The 27,964-nt window shown below is 42.9% G+C and overlaps 1 protein-coding gene across 1 annotated transcript; it reads right to left on the bottom strand.

Moving 5' to 3' along the window:
• scap (SREBF chaperone) lies at nucleotides 1-27,548 on the bottom strand. Its single transcript, XM_084027534.1, is given in 24 exon segments — nucleotides 1-930; nucleotides 1,058-1,264; nucleotides 4,811-4,891; nucleotides 5,064-5,207; nucleotides 5,210-5,235; nucleotides 5,480-5,562; nucleotides 6,032-6,117; nucleotides 6,581-7,130; nucleotides 7,241-7,356; nucleotides 7,730-7,931; nucleotides 10,937-11,086; nucleotides 11,202-11,590; nucleotides 11,928-12,140; nucleotides 12,958-13,056; nucleotides 13,455-13,549; nucleotides 13,672-13,784; nucleotides 15,626-15,752; nucleotides 16,527-16,699; nucleotides 17,402-17,507; nucleotides 18,445-18,665; nucleotides 21,021-21,178; nucleotides 21,549-21,669; nucleotides 23,779-23,979; nucleotides 27,375-27,548. Coding segments are annotated over 24 exon segments (3,975 nt in total). The 5' UTR covers nucleotides 27,443-27,548; the 3' UTR covers nucleotides 1-684.
• Between the last annotated feature and the right edge of the window lie 416 nt (nucleotides 27,549-27,964).

The raw sequence follows: 27,964 nt of genomic DNA, 5'->3' as shown, positions 1-27,964 counted from the left end.
AAACTGTTATTCAAAAATGTATCGCTAATAAATAATAGATTTAAACATATAAAAACAGCCCCATCTATGGAGGTTTACTTTACACAGTAATCATCAGTTCTCCCTCACTCTCACACACACACACACACACACACACACTCTCTCTCTCTCACACACACACACACACACACACACACACACACGCTGTGGCCGCAACAGGCAGCAGGAATATTAAAAAAAAAAAATGAGGAGACAGTTTTACCTTCCTCTCTGGGTGGGCGGGGTCACAGTGAAGCCCCACCCGTATAAGCAGCATAGAGGGCAGAGCCACAAAACAAACACGCCTTTTTTTTTTTTTTTTTTATCTATAGAAAAGCACAAACTGGTGGATCTTTAACTGAGAATCATCCAGCTTTTCTTGCGCCGAGCTCACGACCCCTTCGTAAGTGTCCAATCAGTATCCAAGAGTCGCCGTCCTCCAATAAAACGCAGCAGGTTGCACAATCAGTTTGTTTCCTCATTACATCCAGGCTTGTACTTAAAACATAAAAAAGGGGAAAAAGAGCCTCATTTGCACAGAGTTCGAAGGATGGCGTCTCCATCGAGTTTCAGAAACGACAAAAAAACAACAGGGAAAAGTGGCGAAGGAAGTTGTGAGTGCATGTTTTTGTTCCCGCCCACATCAGCTGTCCGTCCGTCTTCCCTCTAGTCTAGTTTCTCCAGGACCGACGGTACGTACACCAGGCTGAGCTCGCTGCCAAAGTCGCAGATGATGGCGGCGTTGTCGAGCACCAGCAGCTGCCGGACGCCCTGGCCGTCGCTGCTCTGGCCCAGGTAGACCGTCTGCAGCAGGTCCCCGAAGTTCAGGTCCCAGAAGGAGACGCAGCCCTGACCCCCCGTCACCAGGAGGGACTCGGAGATCACCCCCAGACTGGCTCCGCAACCCACCTCCTGGTGGGGACAAAGAGGACTCCATAAGATTTGTGTGTCATTTTTATTATTAATTCACAAGGAAACTAAATCATTATTCATCATCACTGTGGCAACGTGCTCGCTGTTAATTGGTGTAAAAGTGTACCTGCTGTATGGAGTAGAGCTTGATCCCTGTGCTGCGGTCCCAGATACAGATGAGGTCATCCAGGCCAGAGCTGATGACGCAAGAGGTGGTGCAGACCAGCGAGGTGACGTCGCCCCGGTGACCGTAAACATGGCTGACACGACTCCCTGTCAAGACGTCCCACAGACAGATGGCGCCGTCCTGGCCGCCGCTCGCCAGAACCATCGTCTGAGTGGAAGAACACAAAGTGACAAAAGATCAGAGGTGAAGATGACACTCCATTTACATGTCGGACTACGACAACATTTTTTTCATGACTTTTTCCAACATGCTACACTGACTTTTTTCATGACTTTTTTTTCCAACATTTTTCATGACTTTTTTTTTACATATTTTTCATCACTTTTTCCAACATGCTCAATATTTTTTTCATTACTTCTTCTGACATTTTTTTCAACATGCTACACTCTGAAAAAAAAAGTAATGAAAAAAATATATGAAAAAGAAGCCAGGATTTTTTTTTCTTTTTTAAACATGCTACACTGACTTTTTTTCATGCCTTTTTTCAACATTTTTTCATTACTTTTTTAACATGCTACACCTACTTTTTGTCATGACTTTTTTTTTACACATATTTTCTTCATAACTTTAAAAAAACACAAATTCAACATGCTACAATTACTTTTTCGACATTTTTTTCATGACTTTTTTTTTACATTTTGTTCATGACATTTTTCAACATGCTACACTGATTTTTTTCATGACTTTCTTTTCTCAACATTTTTTCATTACTTTTTTTTTCTTTTACATATTTTTTCATCACTTTTTCCAACATGCTCAACATTTTTTTCATTACTTTTTTAAACATTTTTTTCATTACTTCTTCTGACATTTTTTTCAACATGCTACACTCTTAAAAAAAAAAAAAAAAATCCTGGCTTTTTTTAAATATATTTTTTTCATGCTACACTGACTTTTTTCATGCCTTTTGTCAACATTTTTTCATTACTTTTTAAACATGCTACACCTACTTTTTTTTTTTTTTTTACATATTTTCTTCATAACTTTAAAAAAACAAACAAATTCAACATGCTACAATTACTTTTTCATTACTTTTTTGACATTTTTCATGCCTTTTTTTTTACATTTTGTTCATGACTTTTTTAAACATGCTACACTGATTTTTTTCATGACTTTCTTTTCTCACCCTTTTTTCATTACTTTTTTTTTTTTTTTTTTTACATATTTTTTCATAACTTTTTCCAACATGCTCAACATTTTTTTCATTACTTTTTTCAAATTTTTTTTCATTACTTCTGACATTTTTTTCAACATGCTACACTCTTAAAAAAAAAAAGAAAATCCTGGCTTTTTTTTAATATATTTTTTTCATTACTTTTTTTTTTTTCAAACATGCTGCAGACTTTTTTCATGCCTTTTGTCAACATTTTTTCATTACTTTTTTAACATGCTACACGTACTTTTTGTCATGACTTTTTTTTTTTACATATTTTCTTCATAACTTTAAAAAAACAAACAAATTCAACATGCTACAATTACTTTTTTGACATTTTTAGGGCCCGAGCGCCGACAACGTCGGGCAGCGAAGCCCTATTGAAACTGTATTGTTTTTTATTCTTTTTCTTTCACAACTTCCGTTGCCATTTTGGAGGCCTTATCATATTCAGAAGTTGAAAAAAATGTTCATGCACATGGGGACTGGCGAAAATTGCGACATTTTAAAGGTCTCGTAATCGGCCACAAAAAATTGGCTCTCTAGCGCCATCTAACGCGTTTTAGACCAAATGACACACCGTAACTCCAATTGACACAAAATTGTGCACACATGTGCAGGCAAGTGTGCTCTACAAAATTGCAATCGAGACTACTAAAGTCCGCCTCCCAAAATTGTCCGCCATTTTGAATTTTGTGGAAAATATGTTTTTGCTCATTTCTCCTAAACCGTAGATCCCATTCTCACTAAAATTGCTGTGGATCATCACTAGACATATGTGATCAAGTGATATCAAAGGCTTCAAAGCCTCAGGTTCGAATCCCGGCTGGAGATCCTTTGATACATGTCACATCCCCCTCTCTCTCCCATGTTTCCTCTCTATCCACCGCTTAATACAAAGGTGTCTATGCAAGAAAATAATCTTTAAAAAAAAAGCCTTGATCATATTGTTAAAAAAAAGTCATACTATAGCACGTCGAAAATTCACGAAAAAGTCAGTCAGGATATATTCATAAAAAAATATTTAAAATTGTTAAAAAGGCATAAAAATCGCTCATCTCGCTTGACGCGCCTAGTCTCAGTGTAGTGAGTCCAAAACAGCCATAAAAAGCCATGGTCAACTTTTTCAGGGAAAAAAAAAGCCATACTATAGCATGTCGGAAAAAAAGTGAAAAATCGACTAAATTCATAAAATGTTGTAAAAATGATGTAAAAGTCCTAACATATGCTTCTATATCGTGTGTCAATCAAAATCTGAGTGTAGTGAGTCCAAAACAGTCATAAAAAGGCTTATTCATGGCAGGCAGGTGGTTGAGTGGTTAGAGTGCATGCCATTTACCTATGTCTGCATATATGCAGCAGCCTCAGGTTCGAATCCCGGCTGGAGATCCTTTGATACATGTCACATCCCCCTCTCTCTCCCATGTTTCCTCTCTATCCACCGCTAAATACAAAGGTGTCTATACAAGAAAATAATCTTTAAAAAAAAAAGCCTTGATCATATTGTTAAAAAAAGGTCATACTATAGCATGTCGAAAATTCACGAAAAAGTCAGTCAGAATATATTCATAAAAAAATATTTAAAATTGTTAAAGAGTCATAAAAATCGCTCATATCGCTTGATGCACCAAGTCTCCGTGTAGTGAGTGCAAAATAGTTATAAAAAGGCTTAGTCATATCCCCCCCCCCCCCCCCCCCCCCAAAAAAGGTCATACTATAGCACGTCGAAAATTCACGAAAAAGTCAGTCAGGATATATTCATAAAAAAATATTTAAAATTGTTTAAAAGGCATAAAAATCGCTCATCTCGCTTGACGCGCCTAGTCTCAGTGTAGTGAGTCCAAAACAGCCATAAAAAGCCATGGTCAACTTTTTCAGGGAAAAAAAAGTCAGAAAAAAAGTCGGAAAAAAAGTGAAAAATCGACAAAATTCATAAAATGTTGTAAAAATGATGTAAAAGTCCTAACATATGCTTCTATATCGTGTGTCAATCAAAATCTGAGTGTAGTGAGTGCAAAATAGTTATAAAAAGGCTTATTCATGGCAGGCAGGTGGTTGAGTGGTTAGAGTGCATGCCATTTACCCATATCTGCATATATGCAGCAGTCTCAGGTTCGAATCCCGGCTGGAGATCCTTTGATACATGTCACATCCCCCTCTCTCTCCCATGTGAAAAGTGCGGAGTTCAACAGCACCACCACGTCACGTCGTAACGGCATTCAGGCAGCTGCGATGACAACTGTCACTGATCTGGGTTCATTAACAGACTGTACTGTCCGTACGTCAACGTCACTCATGTGAGCCCGCTTTTAGTGTATGCTCGACACAGAGACAGCAGGCTACTAGTTTGTAAGCTACCTGGCTCTAGCAGTTCGCGTTAGCGGCTTATAGTCACTCACGTTAAGTTAACGTTAGTAAGCCGGTCAAAACATACATCAAAACGTGTATGTATGCATGTATACCCCCAAAAGGATATTGTTTTAGAAGGCGGTCTATAGATTTGTATGGTGATGTCATAAAGCATTAGAGGAATTACTGACCTGGTCTATGTAGATGGCTGTGATCCCTCCAGAGTGACCCTGCAGGGTGAAGAGGCAACACGAGTCCTCAAGACGATAAACCTGATTAATAAACAGAGACAGAATTCATTGTGATGAAAACAGCAACAGTAACATTTCGGTTCATACATAAGTCATGTAGTAATATTTTATATGTATACTTTTGTGTAAAGTATATATTTTTCTTAGTTTACGGGATACTTAGTTTGGCCTTTTAAGAGTATTGGTGTGTTACCCGGACAGTGTGGTCCTGACTCCCGGTGACGACCCTCCCGGCCGCTGCTCGCAGCACCGTGATGGGCTTCTGGTGAGCGCATTGTACCGAGCGTGTGAGCTGGCAGCAGATCACATCTTCGCTGCTGTAACAGGGAAGGGAGAGGGAGGCATGCTGCCTCGCCCAGGGGCACCTGCAGGAGGAAGAGGAGGAGTTTTCACCTTCATCACCCATTTCTTTCTCTTCTTTATAAATAAAATTATGTTCACAAATGTGTTCAAGAGAACTGCAACCAGAGAATGTTTGCAGTTATTGTTTGATTATAAAATAATAGAAACAGTTAATAACACAAGCTGTAGGACCATACAGAAATGAATACATATAAAATAGATTTTTACTGGACAAAATAAAAACACAGTGATGTTGTTGAGCCTCACCTCTGTACTGCAGAAGACCCAGAGGTTTGTTCATCTCAACGGTGAAGAAATCTAGAGACCCGTTCAGCCGAGCCGCTACGATTCTGAAGAGGTAAAAACATGGAGGATAAACTCTGTTACAGCTGCAATAAATAAAATCTGGCCAAAATTTTTGTTTAAAACCTAAAAAAACAGCCGCAGCCCCCGTCTTGTAATACCACTTGTTCCTTGAGGAGGCGATAGTGAGTCACTGTAGCATCCAGTCTGTACTCGGTCAATCATGTTGAAGGTACAGTGTATGAGTGTGTATGTGTTTTGATAGTATGGTTATTGGACTAAAATTAACATAAATGTGCAAAGATAGCGAGTACAAGCCGTTGTTAGGAGGTCCTTTCCCCCAGAATGACACAAACACGTATGAAAGTAGTGTTTAGAAACTCTTCTTTTATCTCTTATTAGCTACAAGAAAGTCAAAGTCATGTTACATGTAAATAAAACCTGAAATGAATAAGAAATGCATGTGGCACCAGAAGACTAAAAAGGATGTTTTTTCAGCGTGTTTGTGCGTTTCACCTGTTGTTGAGGAAGGCTAGAGCTGTGATCCCAGAGACGCCGTCTTCGTTGACGCAGCGTAGCGACCCTTCCACTGCGTCCCACAACTGTAACCAAATATCAATTTAAAAAAAGGTACCTCAATTTTATATAGTGAGCCAAAACCCTTTACAGACACATGGGACACACTAAGCTGCTGCTAATCCTTCACTTCCACTATTTATAATTATTATAATTAATTAAGTCTTTCCAAACAACATCAGGCAAGCAAAGTAAGAATCTAGCAGCTGATGATTTTTAGAGTTTCAAATCCCTCACTTAAATTATCCACAAAATTAAATATCGTGACAATGAGAAATTTCATTCAGAATGTAAGACTGCTGGATTAAATAAAATATCAGCAGGTGTAACTTTCAATATATTGAATCTGTACCCAAGTTAATCATGAATCTTTTACAATAGATAAAAAACAAACATTTGGTCATCATCATGACCTGAAAAACGTGTAATTTGTGTAAAAACAATGAAAGAGAAGTAATGAGATGGGTAAACATTATAGATTCTACAGACCTCCAGTTTCCCGCTGCTCCTCCCAGCAGCTATCAGATTTCCTCTCAGCTCCATCGCCCAAACCGAGCTTTCCCAGTCTGCCGTCGCCTGCGTCCCCGCTGTGGAGGCCCTCTCTTGGGTTGAGAAGGAGGCTCCGTCCCCTAAGCTGGGTCTCCTTTGGAGCTGAGCTCCCGAGGGGGGCGAGGAGGAGGCCGAGGAAGGGGAGGGGTAGGTGGAGGGCGAGGGCGGCTCGTGCTCTATGTAGGCGCGCTCCACCAGACCTCCGAAGTCAAAGCCGTCCCTGGGCGGCGTGCAGAGGTGGGAGGGCGGCTGCGAGGCGAAGTTGGTGTCGATGAGCGGCGTGAGATCGGGCTGGTCGTTGAAAAGAGTCGGCCGGGTCGGAGCGGAGCGGCGTCTCAGCGGGTAGCCTTCTTCCTCCGAGAGGCCGTCGCCACTGACGGAGGAGCCGTGAGCTTCGGGGCCCAAACACTCCGTCTCCACGGCTCCACCCACAGCGTCCCAGCCGTCCCGCTGCTCCCAGCAGCCACTGCTGCTGCTGCTCCGTCTCAGCCTGAGGAGGAAACAGAATACTCAGCTGGAAATACGCTTTAATAAAACATCTCTACCGGTGACCATGTTAGCTAATAAAATAAAAATAAAAAAAACGATTCTGTGTCTCACCTGGGGTTCGGGATGACGGTCAAACAGTCACCCGTCTGGGCGTCCCACACCCGAATCTGTCCAGCCAGGCAACAGCTGGCCAGCAGCATCCCGTCGCTGGCCAAACACTCGATGTCCTGCAGGACAGAAAAGACAAGACATCGATGAGCAAAAGGGTTTTCATTTCCACACTTTTAATATCTGGGCAGAAGGTTTCCTGGTGCTGCAATCCGACTCCTCTGGTGAAACTCAGGCATATAGTTAGTGTTTCTAGTATAGTTTCTTAGTATTAGTATTCGTAGTAGTAGTATTAGCGAGTAGCAGATTCATGGACATCAGAGATGATGATTTAAGTGTAAATCCCATTGAATAATATCATTATGAAGATTTAAGACTCAAATTAACTCCTAAAATTGTATGTTTCATCCTTTTAATCTCCTGCAGCTCCTCCGTGGAGGCGTGGCTTCCTACATCCTGGAATTTCCCGATGGTTAAATCAGCGTCTCTCACCATACTGTGGCCCCTCAGCAGCAGCGGTGAGATCTCGCTGACGGGCGGCGAGTAGCCGTAATCGTCGCAGGGCAGGTCCCCTCGCCGCCGGCGCCCATGGGCGACGCCGTTCTGGCCGTAGTTACGCGGGCAGAGAACCCGGTAGAGACAGAAGAGCAGCAGAACCAGCAGGACGCCCGCCGCCAGGCCCAGAGCTGCCACCCTGAAAGGAAGGAGGAGTCAAACCAGGAATGTTTTCTACACCGTTCTCCTGATTTCACACCGTGGACCCGGTCCAACCACATATTTGCTTGTTTAATTAATCATTTTTGGAACTATCCACCTAGTGAGCATCTTCTTCTTCCTGCTGTGGAATGTGTCATAACTGTGATGATGAAATCTGCCAAAGGAGTGTGACTGACCGCCTCTGCCTGAAATACCAGTCGTTTAAGAGCTGAAGCTGAAGTAAAGCTATGATCTGAATTGAAGAGTGAGAGGAATTTGGATCCCCTGGGGGACAATACAGTCTAAAGTCTTAAATCATCAGCTATATTTTTAGGGTGTTGGCTTTTATTAGAAAAGTGAGAGAACACAGGAAATGACGGGACAAAGAGACACAAGATAACACTTTGATATATGTAATTATTATTATACTGGTGTTTTATTGCTGATTGTATCTGTTATCACTGATCTCATGTGATGCAAGTTGACCTTGAGAACCACGAAAGACTCATTAAATGTTAATCTAAATCTGTTATAATAATTTTTTTATAACGTGCAACAAAAGGTCCCTGGGCAGATTTAAACCAGATGTTGTGCTTTAATAATGTAGTCGTTGAGAATTAGGATTTAGAACAATGTAGAGAGTTTTTTTTTTTTTTACATTTACTTCACTGAGAAATACACAAAGACGCCACGTCTCCCTCGTGTTGTAATATTTACCGTGACGGGTTCTCACTGTTCCCAGATCACATTAGATACTCGTTACCAACTTGGATGGAACATCTTGTTTATGTAGAGGACAGAAATGACACAGTGTCACTAATCCTAAACAGATTTGTAGGACAAGATGAGTGATACATTGTTTTCTTTGTGGATTAATCTGCTGAATATGTTAGCAATATATCGAGGAGAATAAAGCGATAAAAAACACAAAATATTAATGGCATTGTAACTGTATTGTTTTTTAACTGTTGTTTTAATAATTTGTTTTATATAACTTGGGGATAAATAGTATTAAAGAGTACAGATGTTTGGCAAAAGGCTGGCGGTCAACCTTCACGCAGAAGTTGTTCCATCTTAACTGTGGCATTAAAAACAGTTTCATGTTGATTATAAAATCCAGATTTGCTTGATTAGTATTCAAGCTTTTACTTTTCGTTATTATTTTTAATAATAATATTAAGAAAGAAACTATTGTAATTAAGGAGAGACACCCCAAGTGAATAGGAAAACAATGAAGTGATATCACTATATAAGCTACATTTTCAGAACAGAAATCTCAACATTGGATGAAGCAAAGTTCAAAATTCATTTTTTTTTACAATTTTCTGTCACAGAGGGAAATTTGGAAATTTATTTGCAAAAGATACATTTTAACCATGTTTTTATGAATGTAATGTTGTCTAAATCAGGCTATGAATTATGAATGAATGATGTAAAAACCTTCAGATTACACAAAGGAATGAAACTGGGAAGTTTGGTGGATGAGATTCTGAGTCTTTGAATGAACATGAAGTCATGCAGAGAGAAAAATATAGTGACAGATCTGCTCTGATGCAGCGTTGGTCTGAGCAGAGACGATGATAATTTGTTTGAAATCGATCGCAGTCATATATGGTTTACCTATTGTTGTATTTTTTTCTAGCGATTAGAAGATAATCTCCGTGTTACAACCTGTTCTCAGTCTCATTGTGTTCAACTTTATCCCACCGGCCTCCCTCTCTGTCTCAGGGTCATCTAAACACGCCGTACACTCAGCCACCACTCCCCCCCCCACGGCAAAGGTCGCGACCTTGACCCGACTCCAGCTGATAGCCTTCGTATCTACTGTCCAAAGATGAAAAACTAAAGAACTGGGCCTTCCACTCGGCAGTCAAGGTGACGACACGTTGTCTTACACAACGTGGCACAGTGTGAGCTAAACGCTGGTGTTGTTGGTGGGGGAGGGGGAGGAGTCTGCCGGCTGACTTGTCCTGATTTTTACTTTGAACATTTCACCTCATGAAAGCAAGGTTAACATGTCAACGGAAGAATCTAAATACAGTTAAAAATCCAGTTATGATGCAGGCAAGACAACTAGGTATGGGAGGTTATGAAAATGTCACCAATATCCTGGTCAAAACATTGAGATACACGATATTATCCCAAAGATCATCAACAGATCTCTAAATAGCATTTAAACATACTGCTGTCAAGCAAATATTTTGATTACTTGAGGATTATTAATGAAATAATCCTCAAATAATATAATAAATCATAATGTCCTGTATAAGGAGAAATATATGTAATGTATTTTTGTATCCTTTATATTTTTTACATTTTTTAAATGTTAACAGATCTTGGTTGTCGAAAAGTTAAATCTAAGCCGCAGAACAAGAGAAATACATTTAACCAACTGTTTCAGAGACTTTACAGACTTAAACAGCTTCCTGTCTTCTACTTACATCACAGGTAACTTTCTGAACCGGTCGATCAGGCTCGTCCAGTCAGGGAGAGGCAATACAATAACTAGCAACCTCCCTTTTCTTTGTCCCCATTTGTGACTCGGATAACAATCAGTCCAGTGACACTTCACACAGTGCACTTCACACTGCATCCCTGTGACAAAGCTGCAGCTTCTCCTTTATTCCCTTCTTCTAAAAGCAGGAGAAAAGGGCTCCTATAGATCGTAGAATATGATAGATATGGGAATTATTTCCCTCCGTATCTGGATCGGCATCAGCCCCACAAATCCAAGGTGGGACTCTAATCTATTCTACTTTACTGCTCCAAGTCTCCTGCAAGAAGAGACTTGGACAAAGGTTTCAATGTCCATTGTGCAATCAGTTCAGTGACACCCTGGTGGAAAGAAGCCAAGGCCCTTTCACTGCTGCAGCAAATAACATTGTTTTTAGCTCACTTACAGTAGTTTTAGTCAGACTTTCTTACACGCTGAGTAAGAGGCCTATTTGGTCCTTAAATTTGAGTTTTAAAGACAAGTGTTTGTGTGTGTGTGTGAGTACTAACTTGTAGAGGGTGAGGTCTGTCTGCAGATCTGCAGAGACCTTGGGGATGGAAGGAAGGGGGTGTCTCGGGTCCTGAGGGTGACGTGTCTCAATGGCCTCATGGGGGCTCACGTGAACGGTGACGGGAATGACGGGCAGGATGCTGATGTACCTGAAACAAGACGGCCCAAAAAGGAGGTATGACTAAAACCCGATGGGGTATTCAGAACCATTTCTGACTCAAGACAGTAACTGTGTGACTGGAGAAGCTCTCCTGTCCCACTCACCTCTTGGCTAAGGTAATGTTGTAGTAGCCAAAGAGCGATGGCCAGTGCCTGAAGGAGAGCCTCCTCCAGCCCTCCTCGTCCTCCGACCCCCAGGTGATCTGGGGCACGGCGGGAGGCGGGGCCTGGGGGAGCGGCCCTGCCCTGGCGGACCCGTGGTGACCCTGTGACTGGTTCTCAGGTAAGGGAGTCGGTTCTGGTGCCGGGTGGATGCTGAGGGTGCTGGTAGGATCGCCTCCGCGGAAGACGGGCGCCACCCCCAGGTGAGGGGGCAGGCCGGCTCCTCCGGGATCTCCCAGAGGGCTTTGCTCGGACACCTGCGCGGCCAGGTAGGTGCGTATTCCAGCCGGGTCGGTGTAGACGAGGATGCCGATCCAGATCACCGTGCCAACCTGCAGATGAAGCAGTAGAATGATGGTGATGGTGATCAGCTGAGTGAGCTGACATTCCTGCTGGAGTTTAGACCACCAGTTTTGTGGATATAGTCTCAAGCTACCAGTCCCTGTTCACGTGGTTTCACCTACAAACTATTTCACCATTTTAAAACAAGCTGGAGGGTGCAGCCACACTGATGCGTCACTGAACTCACAATTATAATAATAACACAGAATGTTCCATTGGGTTGTATTGTTTCACATTAATACAATGAGAATTATTATACGATATAATAAGGAAGATAATTAATCCAGACATAAAAAGGCACAGGAAGCCTTCAACCCATCTTCTCACCATGATGATGCGCTGAGCGAGGCGCGTGCGAGCCAGGAAGTACACCACGCGGAGCCGCTTGGGAAGCCTCAGGTTCCTGAAGGCGGGGGTCTGCAGAGTGATTGTGTGGGGGGAGGGGCGCGGGGGAGGCGGGACCTCTCGTGGACGCAGCGGCCCGGGCTTGGGTGGTGGAAGTCCCGCTTCGGCTGGCAGGCGGCGGTTCAGATCCGCCAGCTGGGGAAGGATTGAAAACATTTACACACATGGGGAAACTTTGTTGAAGACTAAAGCATGAATAAAAGAATATATTAACTGATGATAATAAAACAAACAGCCACATATTCTCCTACGGATTAGGGACTTAAAGACTGAGCTGATTTTTGTGTGTGTGTGAATGTTGAGGCTTACGGAGCTAAAGCTCATTGAGCTAAACACACATGAAAGAGGACGTGTGTGAGAGGAAAACAGTAACAGATAAGAAGTGAAAACAGTAATCTGGAAACTATGTGGTGGATCTATGTATGACTTATATCTGCTCATGAGGAAGTGAACCGGTGGTGTTTGTTTGAGCTTTTTCTTGTTATCTGATTATTGTGGTTGTTGTTCATCAAGAAGACGGTCGCAACCAGGTGTCTCAGTTTCAGGTTAACTAATTAACCGGTAAATATTTGGTTAATTTTTAAGAAAAATAAAGTGAAATACAAGAGGTGGTTTCTTATTTAGTCTGGTGTGCCATTGACTCGATGGGGTGTCATATCCATTTACAGATAATGAAATTTCCTTTTTTTATATATATATTCCACTGGCTTTGTTGAAGTTTATTGGTGCATTTTGTTGTAATCATTATCAAATGACATCAATTATTGATTGATGGTCTTTATGAAGGCTGTCCAGAAGTCTAATTTCTTTAAAAAAAAAACATGACATCATTAGTCATAACAGCTGTCAACATGCCGGATTTTACTCTTGAGGAAACGGTGTCATATATATGTGCGATTGGAATGTAATCATGAAGTAAAGTGTGTCTGCACGTATCTGTGAGAGTTCTCACCTCCATGCGTCGGATGTCTATCGATAGCACGGTGGTGAAGAAGAACATCTGCAGGAAGAAGTCAGACACCAAGCCGACCACAGCAAACAGACAGAACTCCTGCAGCAGACACAAACCAGTGAGGACGTCAGAGAAGTAATGGATGTTTTCTTTCCCTCTCTCCTCGAGGGCAAAATAGTTTGAGGATCATGGCTTTACTTTGAACTTCATGTGTTGATGAACTTCACTCATTGAGTTAAGCTGACATGAAAAACGCCTGTTTCCTGTTAACTCTTTTAGATCACATTCCTGGTCGTCTTGTGCACCCACGTAACAATATATGAAAATCACAAATGTCTTCATATTTTATATCAAATTCCAATTTATTCCTTAAAAACAGAATATGACACTTAGATCAGCTAGAACCAACAAATAATATCATGATATCCATCCATCAATCAGAGCTGGAGCAGCATATGAAACACACGTCAACAACAACACAACCACACTTCTGTTACCTGGATAGCCGGCACCAGAGTGAAATATCCAATGAGGATGATGCACAGTTCAGTGGCCATGTTCTTCATGATAGACCAGCTCTCATTACTAAGACCTAAAGAGAAGAGAAAAACAGACCCAATATTTAGAGCCCGGGACGGTGATCTTCCTCAAAATCTTCTAATAAACAGGATAACTCTTTGTTATAAGTAAGTAAATAGAAATCTCTGCCGTTACCCTGAGCGATGCGGAGTTTGACCTCGAGGTCGACGGGGGTGGACACCACAGACTTGGTGAGAACCAAGACGTTCTCCAGACCGATCACCACCACCAGGTAAGGAAAGATCTCTCTGCAGGCAGAAAACAACACAGCTTCAAACACAGGAATACAATTACATGGTTCCTGTGTAACCAGTCAAGCTGCAGTTAACATCCATGTCAAATCTCATAACTTTTTCCTCACAATTTGGCTTTTTTGAGTCATGGCCAAAAACATGCTGTGAAGGCACAGTGACCTTTGAACCCCCCCCAAAATGAATCATTCATCCTCAACGCTTGTGCCAAATTTGCTCAGGGAGTTTTTGAGAATGAAAGATGGACTTGAAGCCACAGTGACCTTCACCTTTGACCCACAAAAATCTAGGAAATTGATGTTTGTGCCAAATTTGAAGAAATTCCCTGCAAGCCTTCCTGAGAAATCGGACAGATGGACAAAAAACCCCCGAAACATTAGGCTTCCACTATTTCTGGCGAGGCATAACAACCCCACCAGGATTGCAGTCTCCACTGTTTTTATTCCCCAACTAATCAGAGAATCTGACAATCAATAAGTATAATGTTAGATTTCATTAAGCAAATCTGTGTGTATCCTGGATATCTCAAGACTACGTCTATAACTGGGTCACAGAGGAGTCAACAGCACTGCATGTTGCACCAGACGCACTCAATAACACTGTAAACAACACACACACACACACTACCACCACGATACCAGGAGGCCTGAATGTGGAGTCAACCATGACTCAGCAGGATGTGTAAGCTTCGCTATGCTGACCTCGATGTGCCGTTTATTCAACCATTACTACAAGCCCCGCCCAGATCGGTCTAGCGTGGATGTGGTTGGACGACAGTGTGCCGCTGTCACGCCACCATGTCTGCTTTCTAATAATCCTTGAATGATTGGACGGCCGTTTAAATGTCAACATCACTATGTCTCCACCCCCTTGTGGAGCCCCTCCCACATCCGCTGCGTTCTTCTTCTTCATCCATACCAACACAGAGACCCCTTTAACCCAGCTGCTGTAAACATTAACATAAATCCTTGCAAAGTCAATGCAGAGGAAGTAGGAAGTCAATACGCCATTGTGTGTGTGTGTGTGTGTGTGTGTGTGTGTGTTCAAGTGTGCGTTGGTGGACCGGTCCCCTTTCGGGGAATAAGATAAGAGATAATGATGAAACTGTAAAAGGCCTTTTGGGGCAGTAAATATTAACAGAATACATTTGAATGTCAATAGCAGAGAATAACAAGGGCTGCAAATGTTATCCAACTGAGACCAAAAAGCTAAAATGCAATTTAGTGTTCTGTGAATTCCCATAAATAAGTCAGGAATAATTGTTCCTGGCCAGTGGTCTGGTTTCTAATGTAAGATTAGATTGTAGATAAAAAACACAAAGATAAATGTTGACTTGAGTCTTCAGTCACTCTAGCAGCTGTTAGGCTGTGTTTTGGCTCATGGTTCTTTTTAATTTTGCATATATTAAGAAATAGACAGGCATCCAAGCTGTTCTCAATGGCTTTTATTCTCTCACTATAACAAATAAGAGCATTTTTTGCAATAATAAAAAAAATATGATCTTCTGATCATTAATTTTTTTAACTAGCTAACCTATGTGTCCGCTCCACTTTCCAACTAGATAATGGCGGCTGATGCAATAGAACAACAACGACAAACAAACGTCACAATCGAATCATGGGAAATATAAAATATGGATCTGCCATCAATTTAATTGGATCGGCCGATCCCGATCCACCTTAAAAACCCAGTATCGGGGGGCCGATCCGATCCGGGATAGATTATGACAGAATTTTATACAACCTTGTCCGTCAAGGTGACCGACAGCTGAGACACAGAGCTGCTCACTCACTCACTCACTCACTCGAGGGCACTAGGAGAAGAAAGCGTGAGCCTACCCTCCGTTGAGCGTGGGCGTCAGTCCAAACAGCGTGCACAGTCCCACCGACATGAGCAGAGAGCTGAGCACGGTGACCACCGCGGCCAGAGCCAGACCCCACTTCGACTTCACCATGTCAATCTTACCTGCAGGGACGGAAAGAAGACACGAGGAGGACGTTCAAACGCCGTGAAGTACTGTCAACATTCAAATGATGGAGGTTTATTGTTCGACTCTGTTGCAAGATTTTCATAAAAAGGCGGCAGTGTGTCACCAAACTGATTATAATAACTAATCTGCTATTAAAATAAAAATTAAATATCTTGACTTTCTGCCAACAGTGGAGCGAGAAACAAGAATTCTTTGAGGACACAAAGAGGACTTTATGTTTTATAATCCAAAAATGGTTTCAGCATTAATCAAAATATTTTAATCCCTTTAAAACCTTTTTTTTTTGGATTCATACATGAAAATCATTGTAAAGATCTGGCTACATAATGTTCTTTCGTGTGTTTCACATAAAAGTATCTTAAAATAGAAATGTCAGTGAAAAAATAATAAGATTCAAACAGATTTTGTTTCTATACAAGCAATAGTACGTCTTAAACAAGGTGCTGAGCAGAAATCAATAAAGCAGCTTGGGTCTGACTATTATCTCGGGTACTTTGAACATGTGTGTTTGTTTCTGAAGGTTTGTACAGACGAGCTGCTGAGGGTTAGGCGAGTGCATTCTCACAGCAATGTTCCTGCGTGAGGATTATCCCTGCACCAGACAGGAACAACCTTGGCACACAAACACACGTGCACACACAAAGACGCAACAGGCACCTTTCAAAGATTAACCAGCGTGGGGTAAAAAAACAAAAACAAAGAAGTGTGGTGGATTAAGACGGAGCGGAGAGGCAGTTGGAGGCACTGACGTGTGGAGAAGTAGATGTAGGCGAACAGGATGATGTACGTGGTGACGAGGGGGATGAGCTCAGCGATGCCGATCTCCTCTTTGAAGTGGACGTGAACCATGTGGTCGTCTCTCAGGCTGCAGTTGGCCGACGGGTGGAGCTGCTTCAGACGGGTCCGGAGGCTTCCCAGGAACCTGGACGGACAGACATGGGGATCAGTCATATACAGTCAGCGACTGGAAGGAAATGATGCAGATGACTGGTGGCCTCTGTCTGAATTTAAAGCAAATTTCTCTTTCTGTCGAAAACAGCAGTTCTTGCTAATTATTCAGTGTGGAGAGGCTAAAAATAATTATTGTTTTATTTTTAATGCATTAACATCAATTTGGATAATATGCTACACAACTCATAATCAGCACAAAGCAATAATGAAGGCAGCCTGCAACTTCATAAGAGTCTCTCTCTCTGAAGAGCGCTGTATGACCTCCTGCCCCTCCCTCCCAAAAAGCCCAGCCTGCTCTGATTGGTCAACCTTAGTGTGTTTGTCAGAAATGTCCCGCCCCCTTAACATAACCAAGAAAAATTCGTTTTTAATGGTGATGAAATGAATTTCAACGAAGGACATTTTCGTTTGTCTTCTCCACTCTGACTATCTTTGTTTGAGGGGGCGGGACTAACTAGGGGCTGGACAGATATTATGCTAATGAGTTATTTGATGACATCACCACTTTACAGAAGAAAAGATCAGAATGAAGGCATTTGAATGACTTGAGGAACAGTTTCTGTGGGGGAGAGGAACTCCCTTTGGACCTGGACTTTACGCTTTGAATCTCTGGAGGGAAGAAGAAGTGGAGCAGAATAGGCCCCGTTTAATGTTCTCTGCACGTGTAACTCACCTTGCATCGTAGCTGGACAGGACCACAGTGATCGTGTACGTCACCACCCTCTTCCTGTTGTAGTGACTGACTCCAGTGTGTTTCCCCGTGACGCCGAACAGCAGGTCTAAAACAAACGCACACAACACATTTATTTAAAACATACAAAGACCCAGAAATAAATGGGATAAATTATATTATTGTCAGCCCATTTCATGCCACTGATATAATGGTAATATAATAATGATAATGAAAAGGTGCTCTTTCAAAAAAGCAATTAACTTTTCATTCTTGAGAATATTTAGACATTGGATTTAGAATGTTCTAAATAAATAAAATACAACCACTCAACCAAAAATAATAAATAAAATTGACTCTGCAAACTTATAATGGCAAAGAGAACCCTGCTGTTCATTCTGGTCAAGTTGATAATGTAATAAATATGACAGCACATTAGTGTAATTAACAATAATTTGCCTGTTAGAGTCAAACAGGTTATTAACACTGCAGCGTCCAGTCATCTATACTGGTGGTTTATTCATTAGTCACCAGTCTGACCAGCCTTCAGGCCGACTGTCCCACAGCTCCAGAATAAGCTCCCGTCCTCTAAATCACTTAGAGCTGGAAGGTGAAGCAGAGTGCTGATCTGGCTTTGGCTCAGCCAGGGAGGGGGATCTGGTTCACTGTGTCAGTGGGTAAAGTTTTAGGAGAACCGAGTAAGTTCCCAAGAAATGAAACTGCTTGTTCTCTGTCAGAATGAAAGCCTCTTATGTTTTCTGATCTCACTAATCCCCCGCTCACTACCTCCACACAATTACTCCTGCTGAATGATGGCAGACCGCCTTCTTGGAAGAAGTATAATCAGCCTCTAAATAAACTCCACTTCATTTTGCACCTTCGCGATGGATTTTAAACCATCCATACAAACGGTTACCTTTATACGACGACGCGGCGTCATGAAAACTACAAATATGTCAGTAATTATGGATATTTTTATATCAAAGATGCTCAAACTGTCACATCAGGCCCTCTGATTAAACATCCCTTCCCCTCCTCGTCCCTACCTCGCAGCGTGGGCGAGGTGTGCAGGCCTTTGGGCTCGTGTTTCTGGATGGTCTTCAGGAGGTCGGGGTCCGAGTCGAACAGCTCCCGCTGGTTCTGCCAGTAGTTGCCGGGGGAAACGAGCAGGCAGCCGTGCTCCGGCAGCACCGACTGCATACGGCGTAACCCTGGAAACAGGTCCGTCACCTGGAGACACAGCGTCTCCAGACTGCGAACCCCGGAGCTGACGGTGGACAAGACAGGAGGTGAGGAGTTGAGAGGAGATACCAAAACCTAAGTTATTAGTATTTGAGCAGAATATAATGTGAATCTATCGATTCAATAGCACAATTTAACAATAATAACCTGCAAAATAGATTTACTGTTACTTTTCAAGACAAAAAAAAATGCCAGTTATCGGTTTCCAGCTCCTTAATTGTGAGGATCTGTTTCCTTTATTTCTCCATTTCTAATTTAGCAGAGAGAATATCTCTCAGCTTCTGACAGTTGGTCAGAAAAACCAAGCAATTTAAAAATGATGATTTGAGATAAGTATATTAATAATAGCTGCAGCCTTATATTAGTCCTTAGGTAGGACATGTAGAATTATATTCAGGTGTTCTATTGAAAATAATGAACATCTGGTTCGTGTATATAAGAACTGGGCGTAGTTACCGTGACATAACCCAGCCCTCGACATTAACGGTTGCCCGCTTGCCCGGGGCAGGTAAACTCTGTGATCGGGCAACTAAAATGTGACGTGTAGTTGCCCGTTCGGGCAAGTGATTTTTTTTCTTTGAAAATACACTAAATTGACAAAATAAACGTCCTCCTATATCGCGGAAGCGGAGCTTTCTACAGCGCTGTGCTGCGGTTTTCGGCCAAACAGAATAATGCGGCGTTCACACCGAACGCGATAGACGCGAATACAATCGCGTCAGACGCGTGTATCGCGCCGCTTGATAATTTTGGACTTTTTTAGCGTCATTCGCTTCATTCGCGCATGACGCTCATTTTTGAGGGGAGCCGGCGGGTCACGTCGGCGGACCCTCCTCCTCCGCCTCGGGGTACCCGATGCCAGAGTCCGTGAGCCTCCTCCGGGAGCCACGTCCCTCGCACCTCTCCCCAGAGTCGGGGCCACATTCGACCTCAGATCAGACGAGACAACCCGCTGAATTTAAGCATATTACTAAGCGGAGGAAAATAAACTATCTAGGATTCCCTCAGTAGCGGCGAGCGAAGAGGGAAGAGCCCAGCGCCAAATCCCCGTCCGACGGGCGGGCGGACGTGGGAAATGTGGCGTACGGAAGACCGATTGCCCGGTGTCGCGCGGGGGCCTGAGTCCTTCTGATCGAGGCTCAGCCCTGACGGTGTGAGGCCGGTACGGCCCCCGTCGCGCCGGGGTCCGGTCTTCCCGAGTCGGGTTTGGTAATGCAGCCCGTCCATCTCAGCTCATCTGTCTGTCGGCTTGAACTCGTCGCTGATTGGATGTCGCGGCGCGATGCCGCCTGAAAAGTTCGATATTTTCAACTTTATTCGCGCCGCGTCAGACGCGCCATTCGCGCCGCGTCAGACGCGCCATTCGCTTCAGACGCGCCATTCGCTTCATTCGCGCCAGACGCTCCATTCGCGCCATTCGCGCCGCGTCTCATCGCGCCAGACGCTCCATTCGCGCCGCCTCCGCCTGAATCGCGTGTCATCGCGCCATTTACATTGGTTTTCAATGTAGAGTCGCCGCTCAATTCGCGTCTATCGCGTTCGGTGTGAACGCCCCGTAGAATCGTAACAATAATTTCCCCCGTCACCTCCGGGCTCCGGCGTACGACAACCGCTACAAATAAGTCACGTTATGTTCCTTCAGCCTCCGAAAACTGGCCAAGTGCCGGGTAAATGTAACGCAAATAAAAGAAAGACACCTGAAAACGAGACCCCGGGCCCGTCGTGATACGAAACTAAAAGGCAAAGGAACTTTTTAATAAGTTGGATTGAGAATTTTCCGTGGGTCCGTCATGACAAGGAAAAGGACGAGATGTTTTGCTTCACCTGCCGGGAGTTTCCGACAAAGAGAATGAAATAAATTTTGAGGCCCTTTCTTCTGTTGGGCTGACAGGTGGTTTGACAGCTTTGCAGACCATAATTGTTATGTTTTGTATTTGTATTTACATTATAATAAATTATTATAAAATCAAACAAATACCTGTTTTATACATTTTCTTAATAGGCCGACGTTTTCCATTTTGGGCAAGTACATTTTGCCATCGGGCAAGTAAAACAATACAGCAAGTGGCTTAAAATGCTTAATGTCAAGGCCTGTAACCATCAGCTTGTGGACTGCTGTTTTGAAACCTTGAGTTTGGCGTTTCGGCCGCCGCCATTTTGACTTTTTACAACCAGACGTGACACGAGAGGGTGAAACCAAGTACAACCATAAGCTGAGAGAGTCGCCCCCTAACTGCTGTTAGAAAGAATGCAGGTTTAAGGCACTTCTGCCTTGGCTTCACTTTCCAGACTCAGAAGTCGCCGCCTGGTTTGTTTGCTACCACGACGTACTGCCTTTATGTGTGTGTGTGTGTGTGTGTGTGTGTGTGTGTGTGTTTACCTGTCGGAGAAGACGTGGTTGCGGATCTCCTCCAGCAGGCCGAAGGCTCGACCCAACGGCGACCGAAACACGTCCACCGGCACCAGGCTGCTATCCCACGGAGACACCGCCGCCTTCACCAACACCTGCTGGATGTAGGCGACCGGAGAGCCCCGGTACTACAACACACAACACACAACACACAACACACAACACACACACACACACACACACACACACACACACACACACACACACACACACACACACACACGTTTAGTATCCTGCCTCGGGGGACTACCCGTAAATTACAACTACTGCCGACGAGTAAACGAGCTTCGTCTTTCATTATTTACGAGACTCGTGTCTTTAGTGAGAAACTCGAATACCTTGTAAGCAATTTTAGACTTTTAGAGTGAGATGTCAGGTTACGTTTCAGATTTATGATTGTTTTAATTGTAGGTTACGATGAGATTCTAGGAATTCTAGGAGTAAAGAAGACGTATGGGGATGTATATATGTGAATGTGTGCTTTTTTTCTTCTCCTACCCAGTCGGGCCGTTCTCCGAGGTCTCCCTGAGGCTCATGGGAAGGGACGGCGTAGTCTCGCACCCCTGTGGTGAACTCCACAGGACCCGTCCCAGGCAGGGGGAGCCTCAATAGCGGATAGCTGGGAGAGAAGGGGAAGGGGAGGGGGATTCTCATGATGGATGATTTTATCACAGATCACAATAACAAACACTCACAATAAGCTGATTGCAGTGAATTTCCATTATCGGGATAATCGTAAATATCGTCAAGAGTGACCTGAAAAATGGGTCAACTCACTATCATGGTAGAGGAGTGAAAAATAGAGTCTGATTTTAAAAAGACATATTTGTTGAAATAATGATTTATTGATTTCATGAAAAAAAGGATGTTTCTTAAGTGTGATTCCGGTATGTTTAAATGGCATTTTAAGAGATTTAAACCTATTTTGATGATTATCGGGACAACATCATGAACTCAATTATTTTGTCCAAGATGACCGTGATGTTGCATAACAGATATGAAACACAATAGTGAGACCAACTTAACCTCTTAAGGTCTGTCAATCTGTTGGAAAAGTCTAAATCCTAGTATTTGTACAGTAGAAGCTGTGTTTCACCTTCAGAGAAGATCACACCAGAGCCTCCGGCTTCTCTTGAAAGAAGATTTAAGTGCTACCTGGAGAGAGAGACCCCCCCCCATCCCCCCAGGAAATGGGTTGGTCCTGATGTTCCCTCAGAGCACCAAACTGCTCATTTCTTGTCCTCTGTGTGTGTGTGTGTGTGTGTGTGTGTGTGTGTGTGTGTGTGTGTGTGTGTGTGTGTGTGTGTGTCATTTTAAAATGGTGGTGTTGACACATACCTGACAGGTGAGCTGTCAGTGGCGGACGGAGCGACAGCAGGTCTGAACTACTACTAACTGAAGTATGATGTTAATACCAACTTTTACAGATTAAAACTATTCACTTATATCTATTATTTCTATGCAACCATATTTCTGCTTTATTATTATAATGCATCTATTTTATCCGGTGCTGCTGTTAATATTCGTTGTTAGTATAAAAATTAAAACTTGCTTGCTTCTCGTAAATGGGAATAGAGTTGGATTGGATGAGTTTGGATCATTCACAGAGGAGGACCGACCATGTGAAATATTTCTATAATAATCTGGAGGACTACTGAGATATTTTCTAAGTCGCCGTTATTGAACAGTAACATTATTATCGTCCATGTAGACGGTGCATTTTCTGCTGTCGGTTGATACAAACATTACTCCCTTCTTTCAAATGTGCTTGTCTGTTTGGATAGAAACTTCTCTTCTCCCTCCCTCCCTCCCTCCCTCCATGCCTCCCCTCCCACTCTGCAAGGTCACTGTACCTCCACAAAGGCCTCCTTTGTGCCGAGCCAGCCCCCCTCCTGTCAGGCAGATGGAGGGACAGGCCTCGCATTCTCACAAGGGCCATTTTCTCACAGCCCTCTGCTCGGGGTCCTGCCTTTAACATCGCTGTCGTCTGGCTCTTTTTCTTTCACATCACTCCGGGTGGTGGTCAGCCGTCCACTGGCTCCGCCCCCCCTCCCCGCTGTAAGGTGCAACGGGGACGACTCGCAGCAGGTGCATGCGTGCGTGTGTGTGTGTTTCGGATCGCTGAGATTGTTTCACAATGCCTTCGCCGATGAAGACAGGCCAACTCTCTGACCTTTGGCCTCTCTTTTGACCAGAGATTTAGCAAGAGTAGAAATGTGCGTGCCGTGGTGTTGGCGGGGGGGCTGTTATGTGTGTGCAGATGGCCGGTTACTTTCTCTTCAATTCAGTCTCGTCTGCACTGGATAACAAGATTGCTTCTCTTGTTTAAAAGGAGTGTGCACTAAGAATACTAAGATACGGGATATGAGAATTAAAATATCCTGATATTCGTCAATATACGTTTAAAACTCTTAAATGCTGGTTTCACTTTACATTTAGTTTTTTATTGACTGAACATCCTTATTGGGGAAAAACAATAAGATAATCATAAAGGAGATGAACATAAATATGTCTCCTTGCATGAATAAAAGATGATAATAATAATATAAATAACAAAAAAACAATTTTTTTATCCTGTATCTTTTAAATCAGGCTCTGTTTTTCACTTTCTTACCATGATAGCGAACTTTTGAGCAGAGAAACTAGGGACGGGGCGATAATTGAGGATAATACCACGACAGGACGTGATAAAACATGACCACCGACAACGGCGGGACAGAACACCTACCAGCAGGTGAGGATGCTGGCGGAGGTGAAGAGGATGATGGGTACTGGGTAGGAGGCACACAGCAACCCGTGGCGGTAGAAAGCCGCCGAGATCTTCTCTCTCAGCTGCTCGCGCAGCGTCATCCTGGTGGGCGGGGTCAACTCCCGGCCATTGGGAAGCACTGCGCGGCCGATGACGGTGCGCCGCGGGGCATCCAAGGACCTGCAGGAGCGAGGGAGATGACGGTTTAGAGTTTAGAGCACGTTTAACAATATATGCCTAAAGAATTACAAAAAATAACAAACATAAAATATGATGTGTGCTTACATCAGCTAGTACCAACCAATAATATCATGACATCCATCCATCAATCATCCTGCAACTGACACTAGATACTCAGCTTGGCTTTAAACAGATTATTTCAAAATGTGCAATTCTTGAATTTCCCATTGTAGAAGCTGTTTATGTATAAAAACAACCCATACAAATGTGCTTCAACAATTTAATGACAGATTGTTGATATAAATATCTGCTATACTTAAAAAAGAACTTTTACCCACGAGACGATTTGCTGCATCATATAAACTCTTTCCATGTCATACCTTCATGAAGGAATTTTTGGGAGGTTAATTTGCAAATTCATCAGAGATAACAAAAAAAAAAAAAAAAAAACAACAACAACTAATTATTTATTCTTTATGGTATGAAATGTCAGAAATTAGTTCTTCAAATAGCTTGTTTGGTCCAGTAAGTGTTTACAAAGTTAGAAAATGTATTGTAAGAAACCTGATACATGACTGAAACAATTAGTTATTAGCCAAATTATTTTTAATGCACACAAGCAGTGCTGGAAAGACAAAGTTGTGTAAAAACCTAGTGATCAATTATTCCCACAACTGTCATCATATGTACAAACAACGTTTTTCAGATTTGTATCCAGATGCTGAAGTTTTTCACATGTTTTACTATTAAAAATGTATAATCATTTCTGGCTGCTTTCTAGTTTTCTCTAGTGCTTCCTGAACGTCTGGGGTTAATAAACGCATATGTGAAAAAATATGTATTTATTCACCTCGAGGTGTATGTTTTCTATAAAAACAAATCTTGCATCTCATGGGTGCAAATATCTCTAGGGGTGCACATGCGCTAACATGCACACATGCACAGAGGCCAGCTCTGTCCTGAACACCTAATGAGTGACATGCTCCACGTTTTCGGGACACATGCTCCTGAAAAAATGGCGCTGTGTGTTTTCCCTTCAGGCCAGCTCGTACAGGGGTCACATGTGAGAAACACACACGGTTCATTCAGCAGCAGAAGGTGTGGACACATTCACAGTAGAAAACATGCAGCTCCGACTGAAGCAGCTCGCATGAAGCAACTCGTGTGTACACGTTTCTTCGATCGCACACCTGGGTGGGGAAAAAAACAACCAGCGGGCTCACGTGATAGCAGATGTTTGCCATCGGACGGTAAGCATTTCACTTAGGTCCTTGAAAATATTTTATAAATCAACAGTTCCATTAATTTATGGATGATTTACCTTCACATTCAGACATCTAAATTGCATATTCACTGCATTTTATATTTGTTTTTATCATTGCAATGCAAATTGAGTATCTTTGGATCACAAATATGAATAAACAACTTGATGACATCACCCTTAAATCAGACTATTTTTCACGTCTCTACCATGATAGCAAGTTAGACAGCGTTTTCAAGTCACTTATTGTGTTTATTGTGATTTGCATTAAAATCTTATATATTTCCCATTCCTAATATGCATTACACTAGACGAAACTCTTCAAATATGTAAATCCAAAACTTGCACACATTTTTCCATAAACAATTTGCTTTAAAAAATCAATCTGGAGATATTTGGCCCCGATATGATTTGACTTAAAGTCACTGAATCAATAATATTGAACAGTTTTTTTAGCCTCAAAACTATACATTTCATATCCTCACGGCTCAATAACTGCAAACAGCTTCAACACTGATTTCCAGTTAACACCATCTGAGAATAATAAAAACGAGAAATCTTTGCCATATGGGTGGTTCACGTCACTTCAAACAAACTCCAGATATCAACTCGATCTCCTGTTGACTTCTCAGCACAATCTCAGTCTCTGTTTACTCAGCAGAAAAGGCGCAGCGCTGCCTATCCAGTATTTGCAGTTACACGTTGCTCGATTACAAATATTTAACAGCCTGCCCTGGCACACGTCCTGCCGCTGGATTTGTACAATAGCTCATCCTACTGACCGTTAAGCCTCAGCTTTTCACACCGTGTCAATAAGCAGCACGGCAACACAGCCCCGTCACATCAACCGTTACCACGCCGTATCCATCGTAGAAGCCTGGAAGTGTTAATGAGACCGTACCTGCTAACGGGAGACCAGGTTACATCTCTGGCTCGCAGCCATTTACGTCCCCTGAAGGCAGCAGCGCCGGTTTTTTTTAGACCAAGCGGTGCCTTGTGGTTAACGTAGTGCTCCCTTCTTGATTCGGGCAGAGTGTGCAACTGCTCGGCTCTTCCCCCTGAGAACAGCGGAAACATTCCCTGGGAGGAATTTGCCTCGGGAGTCTCTTGATCTGTTCTTATAAACACCCTATAAGAACGGTAACGTCCTGGTGAGCTTGCACAATGGGCTCTGCAAGTGTCAAAGCGGGCTTTGAAGTAAAGCCTTTCTGCTCTCTGCTTCGGTAGGAAAGTCCAGCCTCGGCCAAGTTCTGGTCCTGCTCACTTTCTCGCATGGGAACCTTTCAACGGACGCCTCCATCTCTCGGCTGGTTGTCCAGTTCGCTGGGTGCAGTGGGGTTACACGAGTGGAGCAGTGAAACCTGATTTGGCAAAGACTCAACAGCATCTCCGTCAGTGAACTAATCCAGGATTGAGCCGATCGGAAACTCAACGAGCTGCTCGCTGTAGGCAGCCTATCCTGTATGTTGAGGCCTGCTGAGACACTCACGTCTCAAAAGCATGACACGTTTAAAAGCAAAACTTCACAGCCAGAAAGTGAATAGCAGCCACAGGGCGAGTGTTGCTGAACTGTTGTTCCAGGCTGGCGAGTTTCTCTTCAGCCAGTTTGGCAGATGACCAACAATTGTTTGGAAATCCTATTCTGTCTAGCCGGACGATGTTTGTGGAGACACACGAGCTACTACGGCTGAGGGAATAAAAAAACATTTCTGCTTGATCCCAACGAAACCACAAAAAAATCTTCATGACATCACCGCGGAAAATGTCTCAGTCAAATAACCCCCTGTGCTTAGGAGCATATGTGCTGGGAAATTAATATTCTGACAAAGAACGGTCTATATGCGTCCCACGTGAGGAGCAAGCACACCCGGCTGCAAACAAAAACACAGCTTCAGACAAGACGGACACAGTGTTTCACAATGCAGTCGCAAATTCAGTTCGGGAGATCACTGTGGGCCTCTGCAGCTTAATTAGCTGGCTTGTAGGTCAAGGTAGGTTTAATAAAGCCGCAACTTTACTGTGAGCAAAATGGTGCAGCACGTTAATGGATGAAGTATAACAACAATTTCAATACTCGTAAATGCCCTACACTGGAGATTTGGGGGCAAAAAGAGGAAAAAAACAAACTGCTTACCTCTTTTCAACACTCCATAAAATGCTCAACTTGAAGGCATCTCCAAGGGTTAGAGAATCCAGTGACATATCAGCTATTTTCCCCTTACGGGCAATGTATTTACATTCCTTAGTAAATATCTTTGAGTGAATGATTGTCGGCCCACAACTTTACCGATACCCACAAACATTCCAGAGAGCTTTACGCTGTGTCCATTCCCTGCAACACAACTGCATCAACATTCAATCCCACAGTTGCATAACGTGAAAGCATGCTCCTCTGATTAGTCCCGCTGTAAAAGACGAGCTCTGCGTGGATGAGCAGAAGATTACTGCAACGCAACCTTTTACAACCAGAGCTGATGGCAAAAAGAGGGAAATGCCTTGTCAATCAGTAACTATAACGTAACAGTGTGCAATGGGCATCCTGTTTCTGCACGATGCAACGATGCCTCACAAATTATTTACACTAAGAATGAAACGAGGACATGCTACATTTTTATTTCTTTTTTATTCATTCTAATTCAACGCTGTGGTATTGCAAAAAACAAAACAAATTCTATATTACTGCAATATTACACCTGGTAACGTTTTTACATGTTTACAATCTTT

This window comes from Eutrigla gurnardus, assembly GCF_963514095.1.
Source record: "Eutrigla gurnardus genome assembly, chromosome: 14".
Taxonomy (NCBI): domain Eukaryota; kingdom Metazoa; phylum Chordata; class Actinopteri; order Perciformes; family Triglidae; genus Eutrigla; species Eutrigla gurnardus.
The sequence above is the reverse complement of the archived record's forward strand: the minus strand, read 5'-3'. Positions and strand labels throughout refer to the sequence as shown.